This window comes from Psittacula echo (genome assembly GCF_963264785.1).
Source record: "Psittacula echo genome assembly, chromosome: 24".
Taxonomy (NCBI): Eukaryota; Metazoa; Chordata; class Aves; order Psittaciformes; family Psittacidae; genus Psittacula; species Psittacula echo.
The window spans coordinates 1,527,346-1,555,335 of record NC_137759.1 but is presented as its reverse complement, the minus strand read 5'-3'; the positions used below and the strand labels follow the sequence as shown (position 1 = coordinate 1,555,335).

The window sequence follows — 27,990 nt, the reverse complement described above, 5'->3', positions numbered from 1 at the left end:
CTGCAGACCCACAGCAAGGACCAGGGGGGGTCTGAGGGTCCTGGGGGGCGACAGGACACAGGCAGTGGAGGTGATGGAGAGGGCTGCTTCCCTGATCCCGGCTTGGCAAGGAGCTGAGGACACCGGTCAGCCAGGACTGGGCAGCGCTCAGGGAACCGCAAGGGTTTTTCAGCATCACAGCCCGAGTTCAACCCCCCTTTGGCTCCTGGCTGGGGTTGGCATGAGAGACACACTGGGGGCTGCTTGCCCAGGCCGCGCTGAGGGTGCCTGGCAGCGGAAGGGACGTGGTACCCCAAGTCTGGGTACCCCAGCTCGGGGGGATGCTCGGGGCACGGGCGGAAGCGACATCTAGTGGGAAGCGCATCCCGTCACCCTGGAGATGGATATCCATGGCAACCTCTCGGGGCCACCAGCACCCTGCCTGGACCAGGGGCCCCCACCAGCACTCGCAGAGCCCCCCATCAGTGTGAGCTGCTCACAGGGCTGCCACAGCCCTAAATAGCCCCGAGCACAGCCAAAATGCCTGCAGCCCCCCGCAGTGATGTGGGTGACAGGATGAGCTGCACCCAGTGGGCTCTGCCCTGACCTGGTCCATCTCCAGCTCCTCCAGTGCTTGCAGGGAGATGCACTGATGGGGGGATACAAGTAGGAGAGAAGGTGGCTAATCTCACAAAGAAGATGTGGGCAAACGGACGTAGCAAGAGAGATAGCTACAGCCTGCCCCATGGCATCATGCAAGGGGATGGGCCTGGGTCAGCCGGTCCTGGGCCCAGGGTAGAGGAGGATGGGGAGGCCACAGGGATCGAGCTGCTGACACCCAAACCCCTGTGCTCTCCTTTGCCTCCAAAATGCAATGCCTGGGGGCTGCTGCAGGGATGGGTGCCATAGACCCTCAGCCCGAAGGGGCCCTTCAGATGCAAACCAACCCCACGTGTGTCCACATACACACAGAGGGGTTGTATTAAGGTTGGGGTAGTGGGGGGCTACAGGGGTGGCTTAAGATAGAGGCAATGCAGCCAGCTCCAAGAAGGACCTGTCACTGGCCAAGGCCGAGCCTAGCAGTGGTGGTGGTAGCACCTCTGGGATAATGCAGTTCAAATGAGGGAAGAAAACCTGCAATGGAAAACAAAAGTGAGAACGTGTGAGAGAAGCAGCCCTGTGGATGGGAGCAGAGGAGGAGTCTGAAGAGTCTTCACCTGAGGAGGAAGGAGCAGCACAGACAACCTGTGGTGAACTGATCACAAACCTTGTTCCCTGTCCCTCTGCATAGCTGCCAATAGAGACTTTGGGAGCGAAGTTGAGCCAGGGAAGTAGGGAAGGATGAGGGGAAGGTGTCTTAAGATTTGCTTTTGTTTCTCATTATCCTTCTCTGTAAATTAAACTGATTTCCCCGAGTCGAGTCTGTTTTACCCATGATGGTAACTGCTGAGTGATCTCCCTGCCCTTAGCTAGACCCAGGAGCCGAGCCTTGTGTTTTCTCTCCCCTGCCCGGCTAAGGAGGGGAGTCACACAGCGGGTTTGGAGGCGCTCAGGGCGTTTAGACCATACGATATATGTGATATCATGTGTATGATGCATAGCTATGATTTATGACAACACTCGACGGGGAGGCCCCGCTGGGGCAGCGCAGCCGGGACTCGAACCCGCAGTCTCGGAGCCGCGCGGGGACCACAGCTCCCAGGAGGCAGCGCCGGCGGAACCGGGCGCCGCGGAGTGCCCGCCCCCCTCCAGTGCTGCCTTCCCATTGGTCCATCAGCTGTCAATCAGAGAGAGGGCGGCCGCGGATTGGCAGGCGGGCGGCGGCGGCGGGCAGGCTTCCTGCGGCCGCCTTTGCACTGACCCCAGCATGGTGAGAGCGGGGCCGGGGGTGCGGAGCCGGGGGTGCGGAGGGTGCGTGTCCGGGGCCACAGCCGCTGTGTGCCGGGACTGTCCCATGGCAGGCACCGGGGCTGGGGGAAGCGGACTCGGGGGGGGGCTCCCCTGGCTCCGGGAGCCCCAGTGCCGGGTCAAGCCGTGCGGGTGTCCCCGGGCAGGCGGTGATGGGGGTGCAGGTGGTGGTGACCCTGCTGGCCGCCAGCCTCATGCAGAAGATGGCCCCGCACTGGTCCTTCGCTCGCTGGCTGCTCTGCAACGGCAGGTACGTGGCGTGCCCGTCCCATCCATCCCTCCCCGCTGGTCACCGTGGGGACACCCGCTGACACCGCTGCTCCCTTCCAGCCTGCACCGGTACAAGCACCCCTCGGATGAGGAGCTCTGCGCCCTGGCAGGGAAGCAGCGCCCCAAGGCCAAGCGGGACAGGTCAGTGCCGCGCCGGGCACAGGGACTCACAACAGCTCCTGTGGGTTGTGGTGACCATGGAAGTCACCCGGGTGCTGCAGGGGACCCCTGGCAGCGACAGCCTCATCTGGGCTTGGGGCTGGGGCTGGTGACAAGGAGCCCCAAGCTGGGGACGTGCCACCACGCAGCACCTTTCGGCACCGAGGGACGCAAGGGATAAGCCAGCTCCTTGATGGCCTGGGTTTCCCTTGCAGGAGGATGAACGGCATGATGGATGACAAACCCCTCTCCGTGCCCCGGGACATCGACCTCCGCCTGGACACCAGCCCCATCACTGCCGTGGATGCTCTTGGTAACTCTCCGTGCCCCCACTGCTCCCTCTGCATTGGCCTGGGCACGGGACCCCCTGTGTGTCCCCGCAGCGCGGTGACGTGTCCCTCTGTCACACAGTGCTGCGTTATTTCCTCGACTACCAGTGGTTTGTGGACTTTGCTGTGTACTCCACCGCCGTGTACGCCTTCACTGAGGGCTACTACTGCCTGGTGGACCCCCAGAAGGAGATGAACATCGGGGTGCTCTGGTCCCTGCTGACGGTTGTCTTCTCCGTGTATCCTTGTTGTGACTTTTGGGGTGTGATTGTCAGCACCCGCCAGCTCCAGGCTGCTGGTGGCAGGAGAGGGAACTCGCCAGCCTCAGCTTTTCCCCATTAAAAGCCCGCTGAGATGGAAAGCTTCAATTTATGGATTTACAAAGCGCTCAGTGATGAGCTGCAAAGGTGCCCAAAGAGAACCTGCCCGCAGAGAAGGTGGCACTGGCCTAACGATGCAGATGCTCTACGATGTGCTAATGAGCAGAGGGGTCCTGCTGGCGTTGGTCCTGAAGCTCCTGGTTTCCTTGACATCCTCCCCTCACGCGCAGCAAGGTCTTCTTCATGGTGATGCGCCATTACTTCCGCTCAGAGGAGGGGGGCGAGCGCTCCGTCTGCCTCACCTTCGCCTTCTTCTTCCTCCTCCTCGCCATGGTGGCCCTGGTCATCCGTGAGGACTACCTGGAGTTCGGCCTGGAGCCCGGTGGGTGAGGGGGGCCGGGGAGGGCAGGGGGGGCGCTGGGGGCACCCCACTCATGGGGGTCACTCCCTGCAGCGCTGGCTGGAGTCAGCACCAACCTGGAGAGCATCCTGAAGCAGCGGGGCTGGGAGTGGACGTGAGTTGCTGGGAAATGGGGATTCCAGGAGGTTATTTGGAGGTTCTGGGGTGGGAGCCCCTGCAGGGGTCACTGGGGATGGGGCCAACCCGTCCCCTCCTGCATTACCCCCTCCCTCTGCAGGCTGCCCATCGCCAAGCTGGCCTTCAAGGTGGGGCTGGTGGCCCTGTGCTCCTTCCTGGGCGCCTGCCTGACCTTCCCAGGGCTGCGCCTGGCCCAGACGCACCTCGACGCGCTCCGGATGGCGGCCGACAAGCCCCTGACCCAGTGGGTGAAAGCTGCGGGTGGGGAAGGAGCCGGGGGGGGTCAGCGCTGGGACCCCCCCAGCCCTGTGGCTGCAGAGCACGGAGGTTTGGTGGTGGGAGAGGGTGGAGGAGCCACGGCTGAGGACCGGTCCCTGTCTGCAAAGGGATGGAGGGAGCGGGGGGAGTGGCTGCGTGGGGGTCAGGGATGGCTTCACTGCAGGGTCCTGCTCCACGGGAGTTTCCTGGCGCCCGTCCTCGTGGTGGTGATGTGGATCAAGCCCATCTCACGGGACTTCCTGCTCCATGCGCCCATGGGCAAGCAGACAGTGCAGATGTAAGTGTGGCACCAGCAGCAGGGCCAGCCGTGCCCCAGCACCCTTGTGTTGAGGGGAAACTGAGGCTCGGGTGCCCAGGCCACCTCGTCCAACACCAATAACCCCCCATCCTCCCACTGCCACCTCTGCCATCAGACACCCTCTGGGGCGCAGGGAGGTTCTGGACCCCGCATCTCCCTGACAGCCCCTTGCTCTCGGCCCAGCATGTCGGACTCTGCCTACAACACCGCGCGCCTCTGGACCATCGTTGGCCTCTGCCTGCTGCGCTTGGCCGTCACCCGGCATCACCTCCAGGCGTACCTGGGCCTGGCCGAGCGCTGGGTGGAGCAGATGAGGAAGGAAGCCGGGCGCATCCCTGTCCTGGAGATCCAGCGCAAGGTCTGGATGTGGGAGTTGGGATGGGAGCGGGGTCCTGCCGCTGGCCTCCTGCTGATCCCCACTGCCCACAGATCACAAGGATTTACTGCTATGTCTCCGTGGTCAGCCTGCAGTACCTGGGACCCATCATCCTCACCTTCCACTGCACGCTGCTCCTCAAGACGCTGGGTAAGGAGATGGTGGGATGTGGGAACATGGGGGGGCTTAGGAGGGGCAGGATGAGACCTAGAAGTCATCCTCAAGCCATCAGCATCCCTAGGTTCTCAGATCATGGTTTGCAGCTGGCATGAACATAATGCATGCAGTGAGCGTGCTGGGGCTCAGCCACCAGCACATCTGTAGCACGAGGATGGGGCCGCAGCGCTGTCCCCTCTGTCACACAGGGCACCACTCGTGGGGGCTGTACCCGGAGCCCCCTCCCGTGCCTGCAGCAGTGGGGGTGGCCCCGCGGCGCCCCGGTGCTGAGGACGTGCGTGCCGCGGTGGAGCAGGTCACGGCCGTCCTGGGCGGCATCTTCACCCCCCTCTTCTTCCGCGGGCTCTTCGCCTTCCTCACGTGGTGGGTGGCCGCCTGCCAGGTCGTCACCAGCCTCTTCGGCCTCTACTTCCACCAGTACCTGGCAGCCTCCTGACTGGGGGAGCCCCGGGGGCACTGGCGGTGCCCGGCTGCTGGTCCCTTCGCTCCTGCCTCGGCTGGTTTCCCACGGCACACGTGGACACTCACGTTGGGGATGTTTCTGCTGCCAGCTCTTGGTGTGATGGGGTTTGTGCCTCGGGGCCAGCGTGAGCATCGCCTGCTCCTGCCGCCGATCACCACCGTGCCTGCTCTGGCCCCGCTGCCGCTCCGGGTCCCTCCAGCCCTTCTCCCCCTTCCTGGCCCCGGGTGGTGATGGAGGAGCCGAGCCCTGGAGCTGGGTTTGCTGCTGCCTGCTCTGACCTGCCATGGGGACAGTTCTGCTGCTGTGTTCTCCTTGACGCAGCGGTTCCTGCCAGCCCTGGGCATTACGCGTTGGGCAGAGGGCTCCATGGGCATCGCCTGTGCGTGGTGGAGCAGCAGCTTGTGCCGGGATGGACTTCGGTGTTTGCTCTGCTGCCCGTCTGCCTCCATCGGCTGGGAGTGAGCGTATTTGCAGGGTCACTGCTCTGGCCAGCAGGGCTGGAGCTCCTTGGGTCACCCCTCTGCTTCGTGTGAAAGCCTCAGGCTGGGTTAGAAATAAAGAAGTAACCCAGAGGCTTCTTTGCCAGTCTAAAATCTGCTGCTTTGTTGGCGCTTTGCAGCCCTGAGCCCCTCGAGCAGGGCAGGGGTCCCACGGTGCGAGGGCCGTTGGGTGGGTGAGCAGGAACACCCCAAATGTGTTATTGCAGCAAGGGGAAGAGGTCGAGGTCTTGACCAAACCGTGCAGCCAACCTCATCACACTCATCACAGCCCAGCTCCGTGCCTGCTCCGGCTTCCCCACTGCTCCGTGGGTGCAGGTCCAGCTGCATGAAAAAGGATTAACAGGTCTGGGCTGCTCAGAGAAAGGGAGAGGGGCTCTGATCCTATTTGATAGCCTTGTAATGGCCTTAATTCCCTTTTGCTAAGGGCTGGGATGAGAAGGCAGCCCTCTGCCCGGTGTTAACAGGACTAATCCCACCACCTCCTCTGCCTGGTTTCCAAGTTCCAAGCTGTAGACCCAGTAAAAGCCCTTTTTCGGCAAAAAAAAAAGATGGGGAAAATCCCCTTTTGCCACCAGCTGGAGCCCAGAGCAGCACCATTGAGGAGCACCACTGAGCAGCACCAGTGAGCCGCACGGCACCGGGAGGAATGTGGCTCCAGCAGCACTGTCAGCGAGCCACGGGTGGAAAGGGGCGAGGAAGAAGCGATGGCCCCAGGGCTGGGATGAAGGGGACTGGCTCCAGCCCGCGGTGTCCCATTAAAGCCAGCCCCGCTGCCTTGATGGCTCATTTATCTCCTCCTCCTTCAGCGTGTGGCAGGGCTGAGCGGGCAGAGCAGCAGGGCGGTTGCTAGGGCCTGGGGTTGTGCTGCGCGCAGACACGCAGACAGTTCCTCCCCAGAGCCCTGCCCAGACGTGACCCTCTCAGGCAGGGACAATGACTGATAGACTGGGCAAGAGCAGGAGGCAGAGCCACAGGCACTGCAATTGGGCCACATCAACCGCAGAGAAAGCCCCCCCCACATCTTCCCCTTCCCGGGATTATTTTCACTCCCAGCATCTTTGCTTTATTTAGAACCTGGGACAGGTTGGGCCCTGCAAACGGCCACGCTCCGGCTCCAGCAGAGCCACGACCACGGGGCTGTGCTGCTACAGAGGCTTTGCACCAGGACTGGGATGAGCCCCAGGGTTTCCTGTGGTGACCCGCACCCAGCCCCGCAGCGCCCTGGGGCATCTCCACCTCTGGCTCCTGCAGGTGATGAGAACCCCAGGGCTGGGAAAGCTCCCGGAACTCTTCCTTTGTGCCCAGGCAGGGAGGGAAGCAGTGAGACCTCCCCCTCAAAGGAGATGCCCCTGCGACCCTCACTGCCTGCATCCTGCAGAGCTCTTCCCGCTTGGAGCAGCAAGAAACATCCGGCTTTAAACTGACTTTAACCTGCCCGAGGGGAGACTGAGCTGAGCTCTTAGGCAGAAGCTCTTCCCTGTGAGGGTGCTGAGGCGCTGGCCCAGGGTGCCCAGAGAAGCTGTGGCTGCCCCATCCCTGGCAGTGTTCAAGGCCAGGTTGGACACAGGGGCTTGGAGCAAGCTGCTCCAGTGGAAGGGGTCCCTGCCCGTGGCAGGGATTGGAGCTGAAGGAGCTTTAAGGTCCCTTCAACCCAACCCAGGCTGGGATGTTGCAGTGCTCTGCCTTGGGAGCAGCCTGGGGCTGTGGGGACCTTCCAGCCCCGCAGCATCACATCCACACTGGACACGAAACGCAGCCGAGGGCACGGGAACCCCCAAGAGCCGAGCAGTAGCCAGGGGGGGGTCCCCAACTTGGGGGAAGGCACCGGGCCATGGCTGAGCCGACAGTGCCACCTGCTGCCACTGCACACCCGACCCATGCTGCAGGGAGAGCGCTGGAGCCACCTCCGGAGCTCCTGTCCGTGCCTCAAGCTCCACTTCCCAAAGCAGCGACGAGCTCCATGTGCTCCATGCGACACCCACAAGATGCACCCCTCTGTTCGCCCCAGACACCCCTCGCTTTAGTCCCTCAAATCCACTGGGATGTGCCAGCCCCACCTCTGGTACCAGCAGCACACAACAGGAGAGAGCCCCAGGAGCCTGCCGTCAATGATATATTTTTTATTAAATATACATCCTCTCTTGGCACAAATCTTCAAATATATAAACATCGTATAACAAAGTGTCTTCACTGCAATAAAATAGAACTCCAGATCCAAGAAAAAGCAGTCAAAAATCGACCCACACGCTCACACACACGCAGGGATGGCGACGAAAGGCAATCGAACAGTGTTTGTGCTGATATATGCATAGACCACACAGTGAGCAGCGCTGGGAAACCTGCCTCACATGGGGAGAACGGGAGGAATCAGCCCCTACAAGAAGAAATCAAGGCTGTTTTGTAGGAAGGCCACCTCCTCCTCCGGCCCAGGCCAGGTAAGGAGGGTCCATAACGTAGGTCCTGGCTCTCTGCAGGGCTCAAGGACCCAGCCAGGCACTGAGGAACCGATGTGGGAAGTATCCCATCACATTCCCCCCTCCTCCTGCCCACCCAAGGCTGACACCAGACTTGCCACAGTGCTCAAGCTTCGTTTCATGCCTCATCTGCTCCAGTGCTGAAGTCACTAAAGGGTGAACACTGCAGTCCTTCTAGGCAGAAGGTGGCAAGAAGTTCCCAAAGTACCACTGTCTTAACAGAGAGGCTATGAAACTGCTTTTGGAGAGCTCCCCAGAGTACCAAAGCTCCACCACACAACCCATGGCTCCCAGTGACTTGATGCCCCAGGAGGCTGCAATTCCTCTCTCCATCCTTCCACCACGCTCCTGCCAACCAGCAGCCAGCTCATGGGCAGCTTCCTGGGGCGCTGGCAGAGGTCTGCACAGGGTGAACAGGCTCACAAGGAGCCAGCTCAGATCCCACCTCTCACATACCCAAGTTCCCCAAGTGACCCTTGGAGCCTCCCAGAAGGACGAGCTCTCCCCAGGCCTCGTACCCAGCAAGCAGCCACTTCCACAGAGCACGTGAGCATCACCGGAGGTACCGAGAGAGGGAACATGAAGGAGCAGCAGCATTTCACAGCTCGTGAAGGGAAGGTGCTAAGGGAAAGTGAAGGCGCTGGGGCTGGACAAGGCGTTCAAGATCCTTTCAAACAAAACTTTCTGCCCTGTCACTTGGTGCCTTTAACTTCTTGTTCTGGGCCTTTTGGGCATCATTATCAAAGCTGCAATTTGTCATTTTGGATGCATTTCATTGGACCTGATTTTCTCGAAGTGCTAGTGCGGGACTCAAGGTGCAGAAGCAGGGAGGGAAGGAGAGCAGAGGGGGGACAATAAACGCACAAGTTAATGTTTGGCAGTAACACATTAAGGAACAAGGAGAAACATGACTTGGAAATAAAAAGCAAGGTACTCGAGAAGAATAAAATGAAACATTAGGGAATTTGTGGTAATAAAGAAGTTCTAAAGAGAACAACTAGAGAATATTCCTGTTAGCCTTCTCTCAGAGCTAAAGGCAATGGATCTTCTTGGCCAGCACACACCCCCCCTCCCTTTCCAAATCAGCATGCCCAAAACTCCTCGGGCACTCATTGAGCAGCAGAGAGATCTGGAACATGTCCCAATTCATGCAGGGATTAGGAGAGGGGAAGGGAACACTCTGTTTCTCCTTTCCTACATTCAAATCAAAGAGGGAACATAAAAGTAAAAACAAACCCAACGCTATTTGAAAGAACCCAATGCAATAACACACAGTTAACTCTGAACACTCCTCCCCAAGAAACAAAAGCACCAAACCCACCACAGACTGAATTCAGAGATGTGCCTCTGAACCACCACTCAGCCTGCAGAACTTGGGCAAACATGTTTGGCTAAGACTCCCCTGAATTAAAATCAGGGGCTTGTTCAGGAACAACTGAGCCCAACGCTTCCAGCCTGGCTGTGCTTCAGGTCTTGTTTCTCAGCTGAGAGTCCCCAGGCTCTCGATGAGCTGCCTGCACCACAGTGGGCGATGCTGGGCTCGGCAGAAGCTGCCTCCTCCACAAGCCCCTGTTCATTTCATGTACTCCTGACACAGCAGAAGGTACCTCGTGCAGATCTGCCCTCCTGTTCAGTCCCAAACAAGAGGCAAGTCATCCAGTGTAAATCCTTTCTCTGTCAGGACCCAGGAGGAATTAAGCCACCTCTGTTGCCACAGAGGTTCAGCAATGCTCATCATCTCCTACAACAAGCACTGTTGCACTTGCCTCTGAGATGCCCTACCATACTGTGGAGCAAAGGAGCTCACTCCAGCTTGGATGCCACAGTTCACCTTCCTCTTGTCTTCATATAGTACCCATCGGCTGGGCAGGAAGGACTGTGCTTTGAACCAGCAGCCTCCAAGCTGAGAGAGAGCTCGGCACGGATTGTGCACACACTCAGACACATACACACGCAGCGTCAACCGCTGGCACACCTGGTTGCTGGTCTGTACCTCCCTTTCGTGGTAGGATACAACTGCCTCAGGATTTCCTCACTGGGCCAGACAAGATAAACACAAGAGCAGAAGTAATTGGCTTCTCCATTGGAGAAAAGAAATCAGAGCTCTTGCATAGGCCTAAACAAAATTTCACCCAAAGAGAGCAGCTGATCATCTTCCCCTGGCAATGGGAGCAGAACTGTACAGAGCTCATGGCTATCGTCTCTGAAGACTCCAAAACCAGCAACACCTGACATTAATCACAACATAAATCAGCGACTGCAGTTTGACAATGGAAATCATCATTTGTGGGCTTGGAGGCAGAAATCACTGAGGTTAATACCCCACTTATCCATGAGCATTAAAGCATGATCGATCCCATGTGTTCTGGGAACACCACACATGCTAATACTCCAGTACACTGGTTCTCTGCCACGTCCACAAACTGAAAGTGTAGGTGCTCGATTCCTGGGGAAATATTTGGCATTAGAAGCAAGTTATGCTCCAAAGAACAAGTGCAAATGCAAAAGGAAAGAGAAAGCTACTTCTACCAATTGTGCAATTACCTCCAGTCCCATTAATAAAGACACAAGGCTCAAACTACAACAGCTAAAATACACCAGAAAAGGACAGCTTTTAAATGACACCTTAGTTTTCTTTAATACTTTATGGGCTATATCAGCTGGAAAGGGATTTTTAATCTTAGCTTATGTCATCTGATTCTCAGAGAAGTCTGAAGTTTGCTGTGACCTTTGTCACGCTCCGGATTTCAGCTAGGAATGGAACATAAACCAAAACCACCCCCAAAAATCTCTATTTCCCTGAAAACTCATCTCAAATAGAAACACTGGAAGGTTCTTTACCATTCATTTTCAGATTGCAGCTGGAAATGATTGGCACTAGGTTATCATTTCTGAAGGGTCAATACTGGCTTGGGTATCCCCGTTCTCCCAAGGACCCAGTTGGTCCAGAAGAACTCTAGGAATAAAACAAGTGGGCTTAGGTGGGGACTAATGAACAGAGGGGACACAACCTACACAGCAGGCACAGTAAGACAACAAAGTTGTTCAGAAGCAGGACCAGCAGCTCGAGCCATCTGCCAGGCCACGTTCACCGGACGTGAAGAGCCTCTCAGGATTGCTGGGTCTGCATCTCCCTGATGTTTGTTCTTGCATAAAGCAGCAACAATAATACTAGAGGATAAAACTGCTGAAAATCTCAAGTCTGTGATACTTCCTTTTCTAGTGCATCAACATTATGGTTTGCCAAATCCCTCAGAAAACGCTGCCTTTAAGACCATAACCACAACAGAAAGGTTTGGGGAGCCCAAAAGCACTACTGCAGGTCAATTCAATCCAGTCTGTGAATCCAGGCATAGCCCCTCCTCAACACTGACAACAAACATGAGGCTTTGATCTCCAAAACTGCTCAGAATTTTCCTCTCCTGCTGGCCTCCGTCTTTGGTAATCTCAGAGGGATGCTGGAGCAAGGGATATTTTATGCAACTCAACCCAGAAATGAGAACGTTTGAAAAAGGGTAGTGTTTCCAGCCAGAGCCCACATTCAACTTCTTATGTTTTGGAAGTGACCTGGACCTGTTAAATCCTGCTGTGTCCTGTTTTATGGAGACTCATGTTTACAGGTCAGAGGAATCTGGAATTCCCTACAGACGAACTGGAATATTGCACTTGGCAGACTGCCACCAGCTAACACATGTTCAATAACTAAGAACTGCCTACCGGGAATAGCAGTCACTTCCCAGATTCAGGGCTTCATTCCACCAGCACCGAGTCCTCTCTTTCATCATCCACCGCTTCATCTGGCCACAGAGACCCAGGTGAGGAGCCAGCAGCAGCACGGTTTTGTTTGAGAGGCTCCACTCCTGGTATCCCAGAGTAAACCAGAAGGGTGAGGCAGCTACTGCAGAGGACTCGGTTCTGCAGAATTCTAGGAAGAAGTTTGCTTAGGAAAGCATTAGTTTCAGGTTGAGGTTTCCAAGTAACTCAGAGGCTCATTAAAAAGAAGAAAATCCAACAACAGAAAATAACAAACAAGTAAAGGTGAGTTCTCAGCTGCAGGAGAGCAGGTACGAGGTCAGGGAAGGCTAGCATTGCTCTTTCTACACGTGTTGTACTTTTCCCCAGCAAGGGCTGTGGGGATTAAGCTACTACCTTTCAACATTAGAGCTGTGCTGTAATTTACGGAGAAGGATCTGCATCAGGTCAAAGGTTGTGAAGCTTATTCCCACTGCAATTGGACCTTTGACCCAGTTCATGCTGAGTCCTTTGTACAAGCCACGGATTAGTCCCTCTTCTCTTATAATCTCCTGCATGGTGAGAAGGATGGAACTGTATGTGTGTCCCATGACCCCCGCCGTCTGCATCCGCCGGCGAACCACGTCCAGGGGGTAAGATGCTGACTGGCCAATCAAACCTGCACAGGCACCAAACAAGAGGCGCTCCGGGGGGGATGGCTGCAACTTCCCACTGTGATCTGGGAAAGAGAAGGAAGCAGTGTTTAGAGAGCTTCTTAGAAGAAAACACATGGTTAGGGTCAAGTGGGTGGAGAGCCAAAGAGAGGACTAAGTGCCAGAGCTCCTGCGACTGGTTGTTAGATGACTTGGTATGGAACCAAGTCCTCCTGCACCCAGGACTTGCACTTTCTTGCTCCTCTGCAAGACAGATACTGCTCTTCTGCAAGACAGAGACTGCTTTTCTGCAGCTTGCCTTCTTCATAGTCTGGAATTGGAAAGATAGAGGCACAAGGCTCCATGAGCGCAGTTGTTCTGGGCAACCTGATCTAGTTGAAGATGTCCCTGCTCATTGCAGGGAGGCTGGACTAGATGACCTCTGAAGGTCCCTTCCAACCCAAACTATTCTATGATTCTAGAACTCTGCAATAGGCTTCAAGGCCAGGAAAAGGCCTTGTACCACAGAATTCAAACATCTCAAATTGGCCAAAAGCCTACAGCATTTCATTTGAAAGCAGAGCAAGTCGCCTTTACCTGCGTGTAGTTTCTTCAGCGTCTCGTAGGTGAAGAAGCTAAGCCCAGCATATGGAATCACTCCAATGATGGTTGGTGTAAATCCCCTGTACAATGTCTTCAATCCTTCCTCTCGGGATATTCGGATGAAGACGTGAACAATATTGCTGTACCTAGCACGTGGACACAGGAAAAGCAAATCTGCGCTGGTTAGTGACTGCACACACCAGGAATATTTCCAACAGGACTTTCTGAAGGATCAACAATTAATTAATTCTGGGCTCTGAGCTCATCCAGCAGCTCAGAAGGGATTTCAGAAGCTTGTCTGCAAATGGAGAAGCCTGTCACCAGCTCTCCCATTGCCCTATCACAACATGCTGTCCTGTCTTTTGGAGCTCTTCCGGAGGTATTGTGCCAGTTGGCCTCCTAAAGAACCCCCCCCACAGGTTTTACTTGTGAGGTCTTTTAGTATCGATCTCCTCCCAGTCCCTGGACTAACCAGGGCTCTGGTCATTTAATCAGTGCTCAGACCCCAGCAGTAAGAGGTTTATTACACCAAAGGCTCTGAGCAAGAAGTGACCCAGAAAATGGGAATAAAGTCATCTGACCTTAAAAGAAAGTGCTGCAATTGTTTGTGGTGCTTGTACTTGCTTTCGTTAGGCACTTACATCTCCTTCGGCGTGACAGCCATTCGAGCACGGACCATATCCAAAGGGTAGGTTAACATGGCAGCCGTTGTGCCTGCCAGAGAGCCAGCAATGAATCGAGGAAAGGGTGTCAGCGCTCTAAAGTAAGGTGAGAGAAGAGACCAAACAGATCACCTGGAGATGGAAATACTACATGGCTTTTGAGCAGGGCTCTACTCTACCTGCTACCGAATCCCTTCCCTGCCTGTTCACTGAAGAGAGTTGGGTGGGTTGGGGATGAAGCAGCTGGTTTGCCACAGACAGCAAGACAGAGGCTTAGAGAACATCTTTGTTGAGGACAAAAAGCCTGACTTGAGGTGTCTCAGACATTACATGCCCAAAAGCAAGAGATTCAGGCCACGCACATGGCTCAGCAGCGCAAGGCTGAATTCTTGTTGCTTCTCCTGCAAAGAAAAGCTCTTTTTGTTTTGCCTGCCCACTCCCAGCACAGGGAAGTGCTAACTCAATGTCTAGGCCACTTCTTGCTCATGCCTCTAGAAGATGGGGTCTTCTTCTCACAAAGATCTCCCCTGTGCAAGACTAGAAGCCCAACCCTTTGCTCAGGCCCCTCACACACACTCTGTTCTGCAAAGCCAACATGAGGGGGGCCAGCATAACTCTGTCCAGAGCTTTCAACTGAGCAACGTGCTCCCTCCCTCCCTCCAGTCTATGGTCCCACAGACTGCTCCATCCTCCTCAGCAAGGATCAAAGCCACACTGCATCTTACTTTCCCTGGAAGCCGTAGTAACTCCCCAGGAGCTGCTTGTACTCTTCGTGTGCACAGAACTGAATGGCAGCGTAAGGGATCACACGGACCATAGTGGCTGAGTTCCCCCTCCAGAGACTCCAGAGGCCTTCATTGAGGTAGGTGCGATAAATCAGCCTGTAGGCTTCCTGCAGGCAATGGATCAAAGGTCAGACAAGGGAGATCATGATAAGGAGGAGTCCAAACAATAGTGGAAGAAAAGGTGACCCTATAGCTTAACCTCTGCAAATCCTCCTTCCCACCCCAACCATGGTAAGCTGATATCAGCTGTTTGTGTTTGCAACTAAAACATCTTCTCTGGGGAGACTGCATCAGATACATCAAAGCAAAAAAGAACCAGTCATGAAGACAAGAGGTTCAGGTTCAAGACGTCTTCATTTTCTCTCCATAGGCAAGGCACAGAGCTGGAGTGCTGCTTGTGCAAACCTTTTCTCAACCCAAATTAATCTTCTCAGTAAAAGACAGAACCATTTGGATTACACATATGAGCACAGCACACATGGGACAGCTGGAACGTGCACGCCATGAAACATTCAGCAAGCCATGACAGCGATCAGCTCCTACATTCAAAGTCCCTCTACACTTGGCAACAACTCCAGTGGGGGCTGGGGGAAAGCGAGCAGCCACGAGAGGAGAAGGGCTGACAAAACAAAGGCACAGGTAGAACCTGGAGCATGAAGGAGGAACCAAGGCCCCTCTGTGCAAGGCACTGGACAAAACACAAACGTAAGAGATCCCTGGCCTCAGGACTATTACAAATACTGTTTCTAGTTTTTCCCTCTGTGCTCTTTCATTGTGAGTGCTGCTAATAAGACCCAAGCAAGAAAGGGAAACAAATACAAACAAAAGCTGCTGTTAGGGCTATTACTACCATTACTCAAACACTTCAGGTCAACAGGAGACAGACACATCACCTCACCTTGGCAGAAAATCTTTTTGAAGACACTAAAAAGAAAAAATGAGCATTAGGTCTTGCAATACATTTAGATGGATCAAATAAACCATACAGGAGTTTTATCTAAGGGATAAAAATAGAAGCAAAAGAATTAATGCAAGAGGAAATAGAGATTCTTTGTAATAAACAATGACTTTCCACTGGTAAGCACTCCCCAATTCTTTAGCACATCCATACATTTTTCCACCTACTGTTATGACAATGCTCAGTTTGTGCCACACTTCAAGCACTAAAAATAAATGAATACATCAAAAAATTAACACATAAAAATCAGAGCAGCATTGACCATTTCTTTTAGCTGAGCATTCCCATGCCCTGGTTCCAGACTAATGCCAGAATCCAGCAAAGAACTGGTCTGTTTAGGGAGGCTCCATGCAGAAATGGTTTCATCCCAGCAAAACTCAACACTGGGGTTCTTTTCTTGCCTCCATTCAAACTGACAGCATCTCTTTAGCCATGTAACACACCAGGCATTTGGAAGCAGGATTTCTTTGGCATCCAGCAGCTGTTTTGTAACACTCCTCCTGCAGGAAGGAAGCCCAGGCTAAAATGCGAGCAGCAGCACTAATGAAACATGGTTCCAATTAAGTGTCTATTGCAGTTGCTTTCAAACTCGTTTGAGACTTGTAACCTCTCAAGTGTATCAAGCATCACATGCAAATATGTTTTCACCACACTGCTCCCTTCTGCAATTCAATGTTTTTAATAACAACACCACCTCAATAACCAATCACAACTGGCCCCACAATGGAACAGAGTTGTTTTCCCTCTCCCACAGGGGAATTCTTCAGCCTCTAGTTCAAGGGACAACCTTCCTCCACTCACACGGCCCAAGATGCTTTCCCTCTTCACAGGCAGGGAAGAGGCCCCAGAATAAAATCCCTTAGGAAAGCAAGAAACAAAGAAACCCATTAGATACTAAGGAATTGGTCAGACAGGGCACATTTTAATCTTCTCCTTTGCAGCGAGGTTAACGGGCCAAACCAAACAGGTCTTTCTATAAATGCAGGCCCTGTGCAAATTAAAGGTGATTTATATGGACAGCTGTTGACTCACCCCAGTTCTGCAGTTTCCATCTCACCTCTGATCCATTTCCAACCTCAGATGAACTACAGTGTTTGTTCTGATGAGGAAGCACAGCACGTACTTGTTGCTGCCCAAGCATCTGGTCACAGATGCAATCCCAGCCTGCAGCCAGCCCAGGCTTTAGCTCCCTACAGCATCAACTCCCTGATCTCTATCCCTGCTATTCCAAACCTCAGCCCCTGCTACATGGAGGATGAAAACCATGTCAAATGAAAGTCAGTTCAAAATTAAATGTCATCCAGGGATTAGATTAAAACCTACCCAATTCATTTAATCTGGGATGTCAACCAGATTTAAAATTCTTGGCTTCACCAAGTGTCTACTGTATTAACAGTGTGCACTCTTCCCTTTGGGACAATTAGTGTGGCTGACAGATCCTGCACTGCACCAGGGAACTGAACAGAGCCCATGATGGGGCTGAATCCCAAATCCCACTAAACATGTGAGAATTTTCTATTCCAATTAGATGCATTTTATTTGCAGTGATGCACTTTGTGGGTTCCAGAAAGGGCTTTGTAACACAAAGCCAGGTATGCCAGCTTGAATGCCTGTGCAGTGTTTTTCCTCATTAACTTCACCTCTAACCAAAAGCAACTCAGCTGCAATCCAATGCACCTCTTACTATAAAAGCCTGCATACATTTGAGCAGGCAGAGCCTGGCATTCAGCCTTCAGCAAGGAACTCAAACAGCTCAATTACCTCCCTCCAGTGTCACTACATCTCCTTCTACCGCTCCTGCCCCCTCCCCACCTTATTTCTCCAAGCTGAACAGAGACACCCAGAGCCTTAGCAATCACCCCTCAAGCACTGACTTTACACTGTCTGTAAACTCTGTGCTCCAAAAGTCTCCCTGATGTAGGAGAACATGAGGCCAGCCAACATCCACGAGCCACTGGCACCATCACTAAGCAGCAGCGCGTGCATCTGTTACACTGAAAGAGCAAAACTCCTGCTGACTACCATGAGACTTGGATCCAGTAGGACGGGCCAGACACAGAGCTGACTGACACCTGCAATAATCCTACCAAGAACCAAGCAGTAGCTTTTTAGACTCAATTCACTGCGGCAATGTCACTATTCTGTCTGCATCCTGCCAGGTCTCTGCAGCCTGAAAGAGGGCGAAGCACCAGAGAATAGGCTGAGCGGGTCAGAGGAGCTCATTTGGATTCTGCCAAGAAGAAAGGAAGAGTGTTCTGCAAAAGCCATCAGGACTCACCTTGAAACATGATTTTTGTCCTGTCCAGTGGAGCTACTGCAGTTTTAGCAACAGCACCAGCCAACGCACCAGACATCAGGGAGTTGAGCACTTTCTTTTTCTCCCGGGTTTCCTGGAACAAAGCATTGCTCAGTGTGACACAGTCAAGCCTAAGCAAAAGCTGTACAATTTTACTTTAGCTGCAGCATTTACCCCCTCTCAAGGACTTGGGTCCAAACTCTCTTCAAAATTTCAAGCACGGTAAAGTCCTGGTCAGCTCATGAAGCACAAAGGCTGGACCTGTCTGCTGAGATGGAACATTCCAAGGGCTGTCACCTCTTACTTGTACTGTTGTCCTACAGCTGAAGCCAGGACATCCCTGTTGAGATCTCCAAAAGCTAAGCTGCTATCTCCTCATGATTTAGGCATGGAAAGAAGGAAAGCATCTTTCCAATCCTTCCACTAACACACAAGCCCACTTTGTTCTCAAGATCCTCAGAATAAACCAAGACAGGTTTCCTACTATGATAAATGGAATGGCAGCGGTTTGTTATTGACATTCCTGCCACAGTTCATACTTATAAAGCTGCTATCTTCTCCTAACACATGGGCAGCAAGCAAGTAAATGACTTGAAATCTAACACCGTGAAGGTTACAGACTGTAAGACAAGTTGAGACAAGGCTTAAGAATGTGAACTTGTGATACATTGTGTGCTTGGGTGGAGGAGTCCACAGTTTTCTTTCTTCAGAATGTTTCACAACTAGAAAGTTAATGTTTATTACCAAAAGAAGACGTGGTTCAGTTCAGTTTTCCCTTCCAAACTCTGCCTGTCTGGTGCTAAACACAAGGGTAGCCATGCAAAGGCATGTGTGAACTTCAGCCTGAGTTCTAGTCTAAATCAGAGCAAGGTTCAGCATCACCTTCTCTCCCAGTGTTTCTAGCAAGAGGCTTATGCCAGGCTTATGCCTCCCTTCCCAGCTCTGCCACTAAAGACGTAACAAAACATAACCTTGACCCATGAACACAGCCCTGCCTGCCAGCTCTTCCCAGAGGGCTGGAATTGCTTGGCTATGCTCAGAGAGAGCAAAAGTCACACTTTCGGTGGCTTGCATATACACTGCTACTCTTTCAGGACTCAAATCCCATTGAGATCCTCCCTTCAGACCACAGCCACGCAGCTCTTCTCTCATACCCAACAACCTCCTGCCCTTACCTCTGGGGGCAGATGGGTTGATGGAACCGGCTCCACATCCTGCCGCTGGAAATCCACTCGACCTTCTCTCACACCATTACCCATACCAGTTGCACTTACAAGTGGGCAGAAGAGCTACGGCTCCTACATTGAAAACAAGAACAGAGTTAGCGTCAAAATAGGAAATAAAATGCTTGTACAGGAAGGAGGAGCCATCTACTTCCAGAGCCATTTTCAGTAGGAGAAACCCTCTCCCAAGCTCCCAGATGAAGAGCATTTTCAGGATTTTAGTGCCATCTCCTTCCTTTAAGGCGCAAGTTTACGTGTGTGTGTGAACTTTCATGCTATGTAAGAACTCTTTTCAGCCACAGGCAACTCAGGTGCAAGTTACTTCAAAATATCCCTCGTTTCTGGAGAGAAGAATCAGATCCTGCTCTGTCCTTCTCCACTGCTTACAGTGAGGCTTTTGGCTGCTGCTCAGGCTCGCTGCTGAGCATCTAGATACTGGAGAAGTCAGGCAGAAACTTAAAACCCAGCCTTGGCAAATGGAAAGAACAGTGAGAGCAGCAGGTCCCGAGAGCCTGCCAGGAGCAACCGGAGCTTATTCTAGGGAAGAGGTCAATCCAATGCCTCACACGTGCCAGAAGGGCTATTTTGATGACGCCAGTGATTTGACGGAGAGCAGCACATCAGTGGTTCAGAAGTCCCTTTCCTCACAGCTGCACTGCACACATGCTTGTAGCTGGTGAATCAGGGCAGTCTGCACAGATGTTGCCTTTCACGAGGCAAGTGGGAACAGGTATCACAGCAAGAACCGTCAGCCTAACCTCGGCTGCAGAGGATACATGCAGAGATAATGCTTTAGAGACAGGCTGCCACTTCAGTGTCTGACTCCCCAACAGCTCTGCTTTCTGTGATGCAATTTGTCATCCTTAAATGACAGAAACGAAGAGCTGAAGTTCGACTAACTGGAGCTGGCACAGAAAGGTGCCCTCTCTGCATCCTCAACCTGCTCACAACTGGGGTGTGTAACTCCAACGAGCAGTTTTCCAAGCTACAAGCCTGCTCCCACAGCGGCGCTTCCCTTTGCTCAGTGTCCTTTCAAGGAACGCAGTGTTAGGAAATCTAAATTCCCAAACTGGTCCCCAGTTCTGCCACAGCCTTCTCGTGTCGTCCTGTTATCTCACCCTCCTCGGATGCCTGGGAAACCACAGGCACAACGGCTTGCTTACCTGGAAAGACTGTCTTCAGACTGGTTTTTCCCCTTTAACAATCTCTAGCTATTATATGCTTGTCAGCACCTTTCATTCTTGCTGACCTACTTCTTTCCCCCCACATCACCCTCAGAAATCAGTGCCAGACTTCACTCCCAAACCCCCGCAGCTGCAGCAGAGATACCGAGGCGGAACCTGAGCAGCTGTGGCTGTATTCGTGCATGACCAATTTGGGATGGGGAAGCTATGCGTGACCCATGCACGCTCAATCCAAAGCAGGACAAACACACCTGGGCATCTGTAATGCCAGGCCTCACTTGCTGGAGCTTTGGGAAGATGCTTGTCAATGTGTTTACCACTCCTGAGGGTGGTTTTGAAAAGAGGAGATATCAAGATGTTGCTCAGAGAGTAATAACTCAGTTTTAACCATGGAATGGATCAGGTTGAAGGGACCTTAAAGCTCCTCCAGCTCCAACCCCTGCCATGGGCAGGGACCCCTTCCACTGGAGCAGCTTGCTCCAAGCCCCTGTGTCCAACCTGGCCTTGAACACTGCCAGGGATGGGGCAGCCACAGCTTCTCTGGGCACCCTGGGCCAGCGCCTCAGCACCCTCACAGGGAAGAGCTTCTGCCTAAGAGCTCATCTCAGTCTCCCCTCTGGCAGGTTCAAGCCATTCCCCTTGGCCTGTCCCCACATGACATGTAGGGCTAATGAAATGAAACCCAGACCTAATGATAAGCAACATCTGATAGACCAAAGCATGACCTAAACAGCATCAATGTTTGCACTTGAAAAGTCTGGCAGCTTGGTCACATCAGACCACGTGTACAACAAATCCCGTACGGATCAAGAGCAAAGATGATTCATAGCGCCAGGAGCAGAGCACTTCATTAAATGATCCTGAAGAACACGAGAGTATTTCTAATTACTATCTGCACTTACTGCCTTCCCTTCTTATCTCATGTACCTGGAAAGTGTATTGTAAAACAAAGCCTTTCAGCAAAAGCATGAAAGAAATCACAGGTAGAGTTATTATTCCTCGCTGTCTCCAATCAGGAAATGTAGGTCACAATATCAGATTTCTCTCTACCAAAAATAACCCCACAGAAATAGAAGTCACGCTGAAGAGCTCAGGAATGCCATATGTAACTTTGGCTTGAAACCCGATTTGGAAAGATGATTGAGAAAGAGATGACTAAAAGGACATTTTTTAAACCAAACTCAAGTTCTTAAGCCTGGACTTATTTTAGAGCATGCACATGCATAACGATGATGTCCATTCACTCCACAATATTCCCTTTGATCCTCTGCAGACATGTTCTTTATTTTTAGTGCCCAGTGCCCTGATCTTACAACCACCTGTCTATATGCTCAGTTTTACACATGCAGACTGCCTGCATGCTCTACATACATACAGGCTCTACACTTGCCGAGGCTGACATGGAAAACCAGCAGCTCTTATTTCCATTCACATTTGCTCCCTGCAAAGCAATGCGGCTGGACTCTGATGTCAGGGAGTTATGAACTGAATTCTGGCTGCTGGGACCAAACCTGCCCTTTGGAAGCACAAAGAAAGCTTTGCTCTGAAGTTCCAATGTGAATTTGGCCATTAGAAGCCAAACATTATTTTGCATATATAGAACCTGACTCGCTCATTAAGGAATCCACTGAAACCCAACGCGGCGCAGTGGGACAGCCTTTAAATCCCTGTGTTTTGTGGAGCTCTGTACACAGTCATTACTGATGTTGACAAAGCCACAGGCAGCGAGAACGAAAATAGCTGTGGATTAGATTGATTTCTTTGTACACACTTCTGTGTTATTCATATCGTAGTTAACGCGAGTCCTTGTCACACATCTGGACCCAGGTTCCTCAGCACCACGTGCTGGAGAGCAAAGCGTTCCCCGAAGAGAATATATAATCAGAAAGCAAAGCTGCCGGCAAAGGCGAGTTCAAGAGTTAAAGAGGTTTAATGAGTAACATACACTGTGCTGTTACAACAAAAATCCCCAGAGCTTATTGAAAATACAAAGCACTTACTCCAGCATCCAGTTTCCAAGCCCATCAGAAAACACTGCCTTTAATGTAGCCACGCCAATTCAGTCATGGATTAAAGACTATTTACCAAGCTGTGAAGCAGGGAAGCTCAAGCCCTTTGTTTCTGGCAGTTTTATCTTAGACAAACTGATGACTATAGCTGCAATGGTCTGGTTTGTGATGGTCCTTTGAGCCCTGGGACTCTTTCTAGGTATCCGGCCTGGGTTCTAGCAATTGCAGAAACATCTGTGCACCAAAACAAGCTGCATTCCTCTCATGCCAGCAGATGCACAGAATACGCTCTGCACATTAAAAACTAGAGCTTTGTTAGTCTCTCCCTTCCATTCTCCCAGCTATCTCGAGCAGCACTTAATGCATATCTGAGCAAGTTCAATCAAGCTGTCAAATTGCCTCTCTGACAAGTCAGACATTCTGCTTTTCTTGGTGGGGATTTTGATTAAAAGGACAGGTGAGACAGAATCAAGTTATTCAGATGATAAAAGCAACCTACTACGAAGAACAGCTTCCAGGCAGGTGCCACTTCATTGCCCAAAGCAAGGTGGGGGTTTGGAGCAAAACCAGCTCTAGCTGTCCGAGCCACTCGTGAATCCAATCATGGTGCTGTTGTTTCAGCTACCTCATTTGAATGTATTGTAAATGGCAAAGTCTTAAGAGAATCAGTTCCTCCACAGAAGAGGCGAGGAGTTTCAGAGCCCAGCACCATGACAAAGAGAGAAGCACAAGTTCTGCAGCCAGGCTGTGCTCAGTTAGAAGCACACTGCTGAAGGAAAGGCTTGAGGGTTATTGCACATCTCCAGATTTCAAAATTAAACCACATTTAAAAGTTGGACTTGGCATCCCTGTGGCACAGCCTGCCTGAAAGCCTCCTTTGTGTTCTACCAGCTATGCACATGCTCCCCCACGGCAGATCAACACCACTGACTTCCAGGAGCAGCAGGAAGGAGAAGTGGGGTTTGCTCAACACACAGCTGATGGAGGCAGAAATCACACTGCCCATCTCTCCAGGCTTCACCAGCATCCTAACCACTCCCATTCGATCAAAGCCTGGCCAGACCCCAAACTACCCGGTAGCAGAAAAATACATTTACCACAAAAGCAGGCCCAGTCATTAGTTTTCATGTTCCTCCATAGTAAGAAAACAAATGTCTCCACCAAAAGGGCTGTCAAGCACTGGAATAGGCTGCCCAGGGAAGTGGTGGAGTCCCCATCCCTGCAGGGATTTAGAACACATGTAGATGGGGCACTCGGGGCCATGGTTTAGTGATGGACTTGGCAGTGCTAGGTTAACAATTGGACTCAAGGAGCCCAAGTGTATTTCTAACAGAGGCCCACAAGCCTTCCTTTCACACGGGTCTGGGGGAAGTCACGGTTCTCTGGGGCACAATTTCAACTTCATTCCGGTCCAGTCACTTGTTTCACTCCATTCAGCTCTGCCAGCTCCCCTCATTATAGCTACCCAGGCCCGAATTCCTCTCTTTCTCTGATGTTGCTAACATCACTAATGAAAGCGTATCATTCAATTAGGAAAAGAGAAAACCCAAAGAGTTCCTGCAGCAGTTTTCACCCATTTTCCCAGGCACGCTGAGGTGAAGCAGTACCCAGGGAAGTTGCTCCATTAAGTTTCCTTCAATTGTTATTGTTAACTGAGCAATTGAGCCTGACAGAGAAAGAGATGTGGCAAAAGCTGAGATTACTGCAGCCTTAAATTCACCCTTGGAGCAAAAGCATCACAGAAAAATCACAGGAAAAAGGGCTGAAACACTTATAACAGGGGGATGAACTGTAACTAGATGGCTTCTTGAGGTCCATCTTTGCACGCCAGTTTGATTAAACCATCCAAAATCAAAACCAGATATGCCCTGCAGACTCAACTCTCGTCAATCACATTCATCTTTCAATTGCATACAAATCTGATCCCAAATCATTAGCTGTGAATAGCCCATTGCAATTCTTACTTCAAAGGTCTTTAAAGAATCATTGACCGAAAGACTCACTACACGACAATATCTGGAAGAGTTTAACTTTTTTACATGCTTTCTTAGCTCCAAAGTACAAAATAAATGCTCCTCCCGTCTCACTCTGCCAGATAGAACTCAAGTCTGCCAATAAAACCGAGGATAAAGACACATTCTTTGCATGGATTTAGATTATCTGACTGAAGGCCATTCCTGAGCACTCAGAAATGGTTAAATCTCAAGCTCTGCAAGCAAAGCCAGCTGCATTATTCAGAGGAGTCCAGGGGAGTTTTGCACTAAGCCTGGAAGGAAGGCGAGAGCCACGCAACAGAGAAAGTCTTGGCACGCAAAAACAGAGCTTCATTCTTCAGTTGCTAAAAGCAGCCTGTTGCTGGGAACACCTCAGCTGTGTTTTCCACAGCCAAAACCCAAAGACTGGTTCTTATCTGCGAGACAGCTAACAGCTTTATCTGAGGGACGAGGGAGTGCTTAAACAGGGGCCCAGATCACAGGGGCCCTCTGCTGAACCTGCTCCACTTGTCAGACAGCAATCGCCTTGCTTTAGGAACAGACCCAAATAAGCCACTGCACCCACAGAATCCCCAGCATCCTCCCAGCCTGGATTCTCCCCTCAACAATTATTTTTCAGTGGTAATGTCACAAAGAAGCAGCAGCAGAACGCTAGCTAGGACCCCTCGGTCAGCAGGCCTCCTGCAGGCACATGCACACCTGAGCTGCCATCAATGGAGCCTAGAGGTAGTCACCTGAGTGTCACCACAGGCACACATGAGGTCCCAAAGGGACAGATCCCAGCACTGCTGAAGCTTCAGAAGTCAAACTGAGATGCTCTGGAACACAGGCAAGCCCCAGTCAACACAGGAGCAACCCTTGCCAGGAACTATTTCAACACAATAACAATCTCTGTGCTAAACCTCAGCCGTTTAAATTGCCTATAAAGAGGAAAATAAAGAACTCCAATCTTCCATCATTAAGCAGAACAACCCACAAGTGTGCCAAGAGGGTGTCATTTACTACGGACAATGCTTTCCACATTGACTATACTAGTCTCACTAGACCATGCGTTACACACCCCTCCGCCTGTTGTACCCACTCTAAGTTGTACAAAGCTTAAAGCAAAGTTAAGCAACAACTCTGCTTAGACAAAGCACTGCAGATTTTAATTAACTTGGTTACCTTAGTGTAACTTGGGCCTGGCAGCACTAACACATGACACAGACACACTATCATTCACTGCACAAGGGCAAGGAGAAGCAGATTTAAAGCACAACTAGAGAGCAAAGAGCTCCTCAAGCACTCATTTATTTTGTGGCCTAGAGTAAGCTGTTTGTGTTTTTGTTCACCTTTGCATACCACACAAAATGTGAGGTCCCTTTGTAGGCCTGCTACCAGGAATACTCACATACCACCTGGAAGACAGAGCAGCACTGCAGCGTGATGGATTGGTATCACTTAGCATCAGAAGGTACGAACCTGAGTATCTCTTTTCCTACAGTTAGCAGCAACCTAACTAGAAGAAAACTACTCCTGGTTCCTGAGCTTCTTTTCTAACAGCAAACCCATCTCACCCATACCCAGCCCATCTGCTTCAGCAGGTAACCACAGACTCGAGGCTGTGCTGGTGCTCACCTTAATGTTTTATGTAACCTCCTGAAGCCAAGCTGAACACGCCACATATGCCGGAAACATGCACTCACAGCAGGGACTGCCCAAATCGCTGCATTAGCTACAGCTGCGGGACAAGCAAAAAGAGATTATTGCAGCTTCTGACTCATACTGCCCTGCTATCAAGAGCTACAATTCCTCTGCCTGAAGCAATCATCTGGGCCGGAGAGTTCCTGCTGAAATCCAACACCAAGGACAGCCCCAGTCACCCCTGTCCCAGCAGCTCCCCTCCAGACCAAATGTGTAGTGGTGCTAAACAATGACTTTTGTCTTGCTGGGGGAAAGGATAGCAAGTGTTGAGTCTCCACAGCTCTAGAAGGATGCTCAGGGTTACCTGGAATCCAGCCCTGGTGTTTCAGGCTCCCAACCACAGGATTATTTTTAAACACATTCACCCACAGGTGGTTGATGTGATTATACCAACCCTCTGGTACCCTTATTACACAGCCTCACTTCTGTCAGCTGTTTCCCAACACCCACAGACATCTCTGCTGTTCCTTTACACACACCCTTCTCCCAAACCAGTCATTTTAAACCCAGAATGTTTCCCAAACACTCTAAATCCATCAAACCACAGACCCCCACCAGAGGAGCACCCAAACCCCAGGAAAAGCTTTGCAGTTCAGGCGACCGTGAAGCATTAAGAACCCACCACAAAAAGAGCCAGGAGACAGCAGGCTCCAAACCCTCTCCACGCAGTCTGCTGAATTAACAGCCAACAGGAAAGCCGCGTCAAGGAGCTCAAACACAACTTCAACTCCGCCAAACCTCCGGGAGCGGAGGCTTAAGGTCAACAAAGCAACTGCAGCAAGCGCTACACCTGCGGTACAGTGAGTTACACCCTTAGCGTGCAGCACAGAAGGTAGAACAGAGTTTATTAACCCTGCACATTCCCTTCCAGCGTTTTCCACGTGTCTTTTCCCCCTGCAATCTTAGCCCAATCCTGGCCACCTCTTGCATTCCCACGTTGGGAGGCAAAGCAGGAAAGTCACGGCCCTTCCACAACTTTGTGCTTACGCTGAAGTAGGACAGAGGCAGACGACACCCAGAGATCTGCATTTCATGGCTCCCACACCCTCTGCTATCTACCGGTCCGCAGAGAAACACAACCGTGCCGCCTCCTCGGGTCCACATCAGCTTCCAAAGCACACCAAACACTGCACCTAAGAGCGCATCCGAGCCCAGCTCTCGTCAAAACACTTGGAAGGGAAGAGGAGCTTGATGCGCTCGACAAACACCGGCCCCACACCTGAGAAGCTGGGCTGGGAGCAGGGAGAAGGCCAAGCTCAGGCAAGAGGAGTCGCCGGCCAGGCTGGCGCGGTGGCCAATGGCGCAGGCAGGGTGGCCAGCGGGAGGCCGGCCCCGAGGGCAGGCAATGGGGCGAGAGGGCTGCAGGCAGCCGGGCAGCGCGACCCGGGCCGCCGGCGCGGTGCCACAGCTCAGCGCGGAGCGCGGCCAAGGCCGGCGCGGCTCTCTCGCAGCGCGGGCTGGCTCCCGGCGTGGCTCCCCCCAACACCCGGGCGGACGGCGGAGGCGGCGAAGCCCGCTCGGAGCAGCCCGAGCCCCGCCGGCTCTGGCCGGACCGCTGGGACAGCGCGGAGGGAGGCGGGGGGCGAAGGCGCGGTGACCCCGCGGAAGGCCGCGGCAATGTCACCCGGCCCCGTACACCGCGACACGGCCCGGGGCTGCCCGGTGATAGGCACCCAGGGCCGTGTCAGCGCCCGCCGCGGAGCGGAGGAGCCCGGGGCCGGCCCAACCCGCACTCACCGGATCGGCTCCGCTCCGAGCCGCCTCAGTCACCGTCTGCCCGCCGCCGTCAGGCCTCCCCCTCCTCAGCAGCGCCCGCGGGAGGCGGGGCCCGCCCTGCGGAGCAGCCAATCGCCGCTGCAGGGGCAGCACCGTGCTCGGGGAGTGGCTGCGCAGCCGCAGACAGGCAGTGGCGGCAGCCAACCAGTGCCGGGGAAGGGCGGGCCGCGCGGCAGGGGGCGGAGCGGGGCGGGAGGCAGGGCGAGCCCAGCGGCGGGGCGCGGAGGAGCCCTCCCTGTCCCGCACCGTCGGGCCCGGCCCCGGGGCAGCAGAGGGGAGCGTGTGATGCCGGGCCTGCAGCTGCGTCCCCTCGCCCCGCAGCCGCGCTTCCCGCTCTCCGGCAGGGGTTCAGACCCAGCAGG

General features: G+C 52.7%; 2 protein-coding genes across 5 annotated transcripts; one reads left to right on the top strand and one right to left on the bottom strand.

Moving 5' to 3' along the window:
- Positions 1-1,831: 1,831 nt before the first annotated feature.
- TMEM161A (transmembrane protein 161A) lies at positions 1,832-5,161 on the top strand. Its single transcript, XM_080634172.1, has 12 exons — positions 1,832-1,849; positions 2,034-2,137; positions 2,218-2,298; positions 2,532-2,629; positions 2,728-2,884; positions 3,196-3,347; positions 3,420-3,480; positions 3,604-3,747; positions 3,946-4,059; positions 4,264-4,438; positions 4,510-4,606; positions 4,822-5,161. Exons 1-12 carry the CDS (start codon positions 1,847-1,849, stop codon positions 5,067-5,069), a joined length of 1,434 nt encoding a protein of 477 aa, XP_080490298.1. The 5' UTR covers positions 1,832-1,846; the 3' UTR covers positions 5,070-5,161.
- A 2,535-nt stretch (positions 5,162-7,696) lies between these two features.
- Positions 7,697-27,727, bottom strand: SLC25A42 (solute carrier family 25 member 42). Of its 4 annotated transcripts, XM_080633859.1 has the most exons (10): positions 27,590-27,638; positions 25,787-25,889; positions 18,935-19,057; positions 17,742-17,853; positions 15,404-15,429; positions 14,446-14,612; positions 13,700-13,816; positions 13,053-13,204; positions 12,220-12,541; positions 7,697-7,970 (listed from the first exon to the last, which is right to left on the bottom strand). In XM_080633859.1, exons 3-10 carry the CDS (start codon positions 19,016-19,018, stop codon positions 7,964-7,966), a joined length of 987 nt encoding a protein of 328 aa, XP_080489985.1. In that variant the 5' UTR covers positions 19,019-19,057; positions 25,787-25,889; positions 27,590-27,638; the 3' UTR covers positions 7,697-7,963. The 4 variants fall into 4 exon arrangements, with proteins under 4 accessions (XP_080489985.1, XP_080489984.1, XP_080489986.1 ...); XM_080633858.1 differs by lacking the exon at positions 25,787-25,889 and having other exon boundaries at positions 27,590-27,727; XM_080633860.1 differs by lacking the exon at positions 25,787-25,889 and having other exon boundaries at positions 7,697-12,541; positions 27,590-27,727.
- Positions 27,728-27,990: the final 263 nt, after the last annotated feature.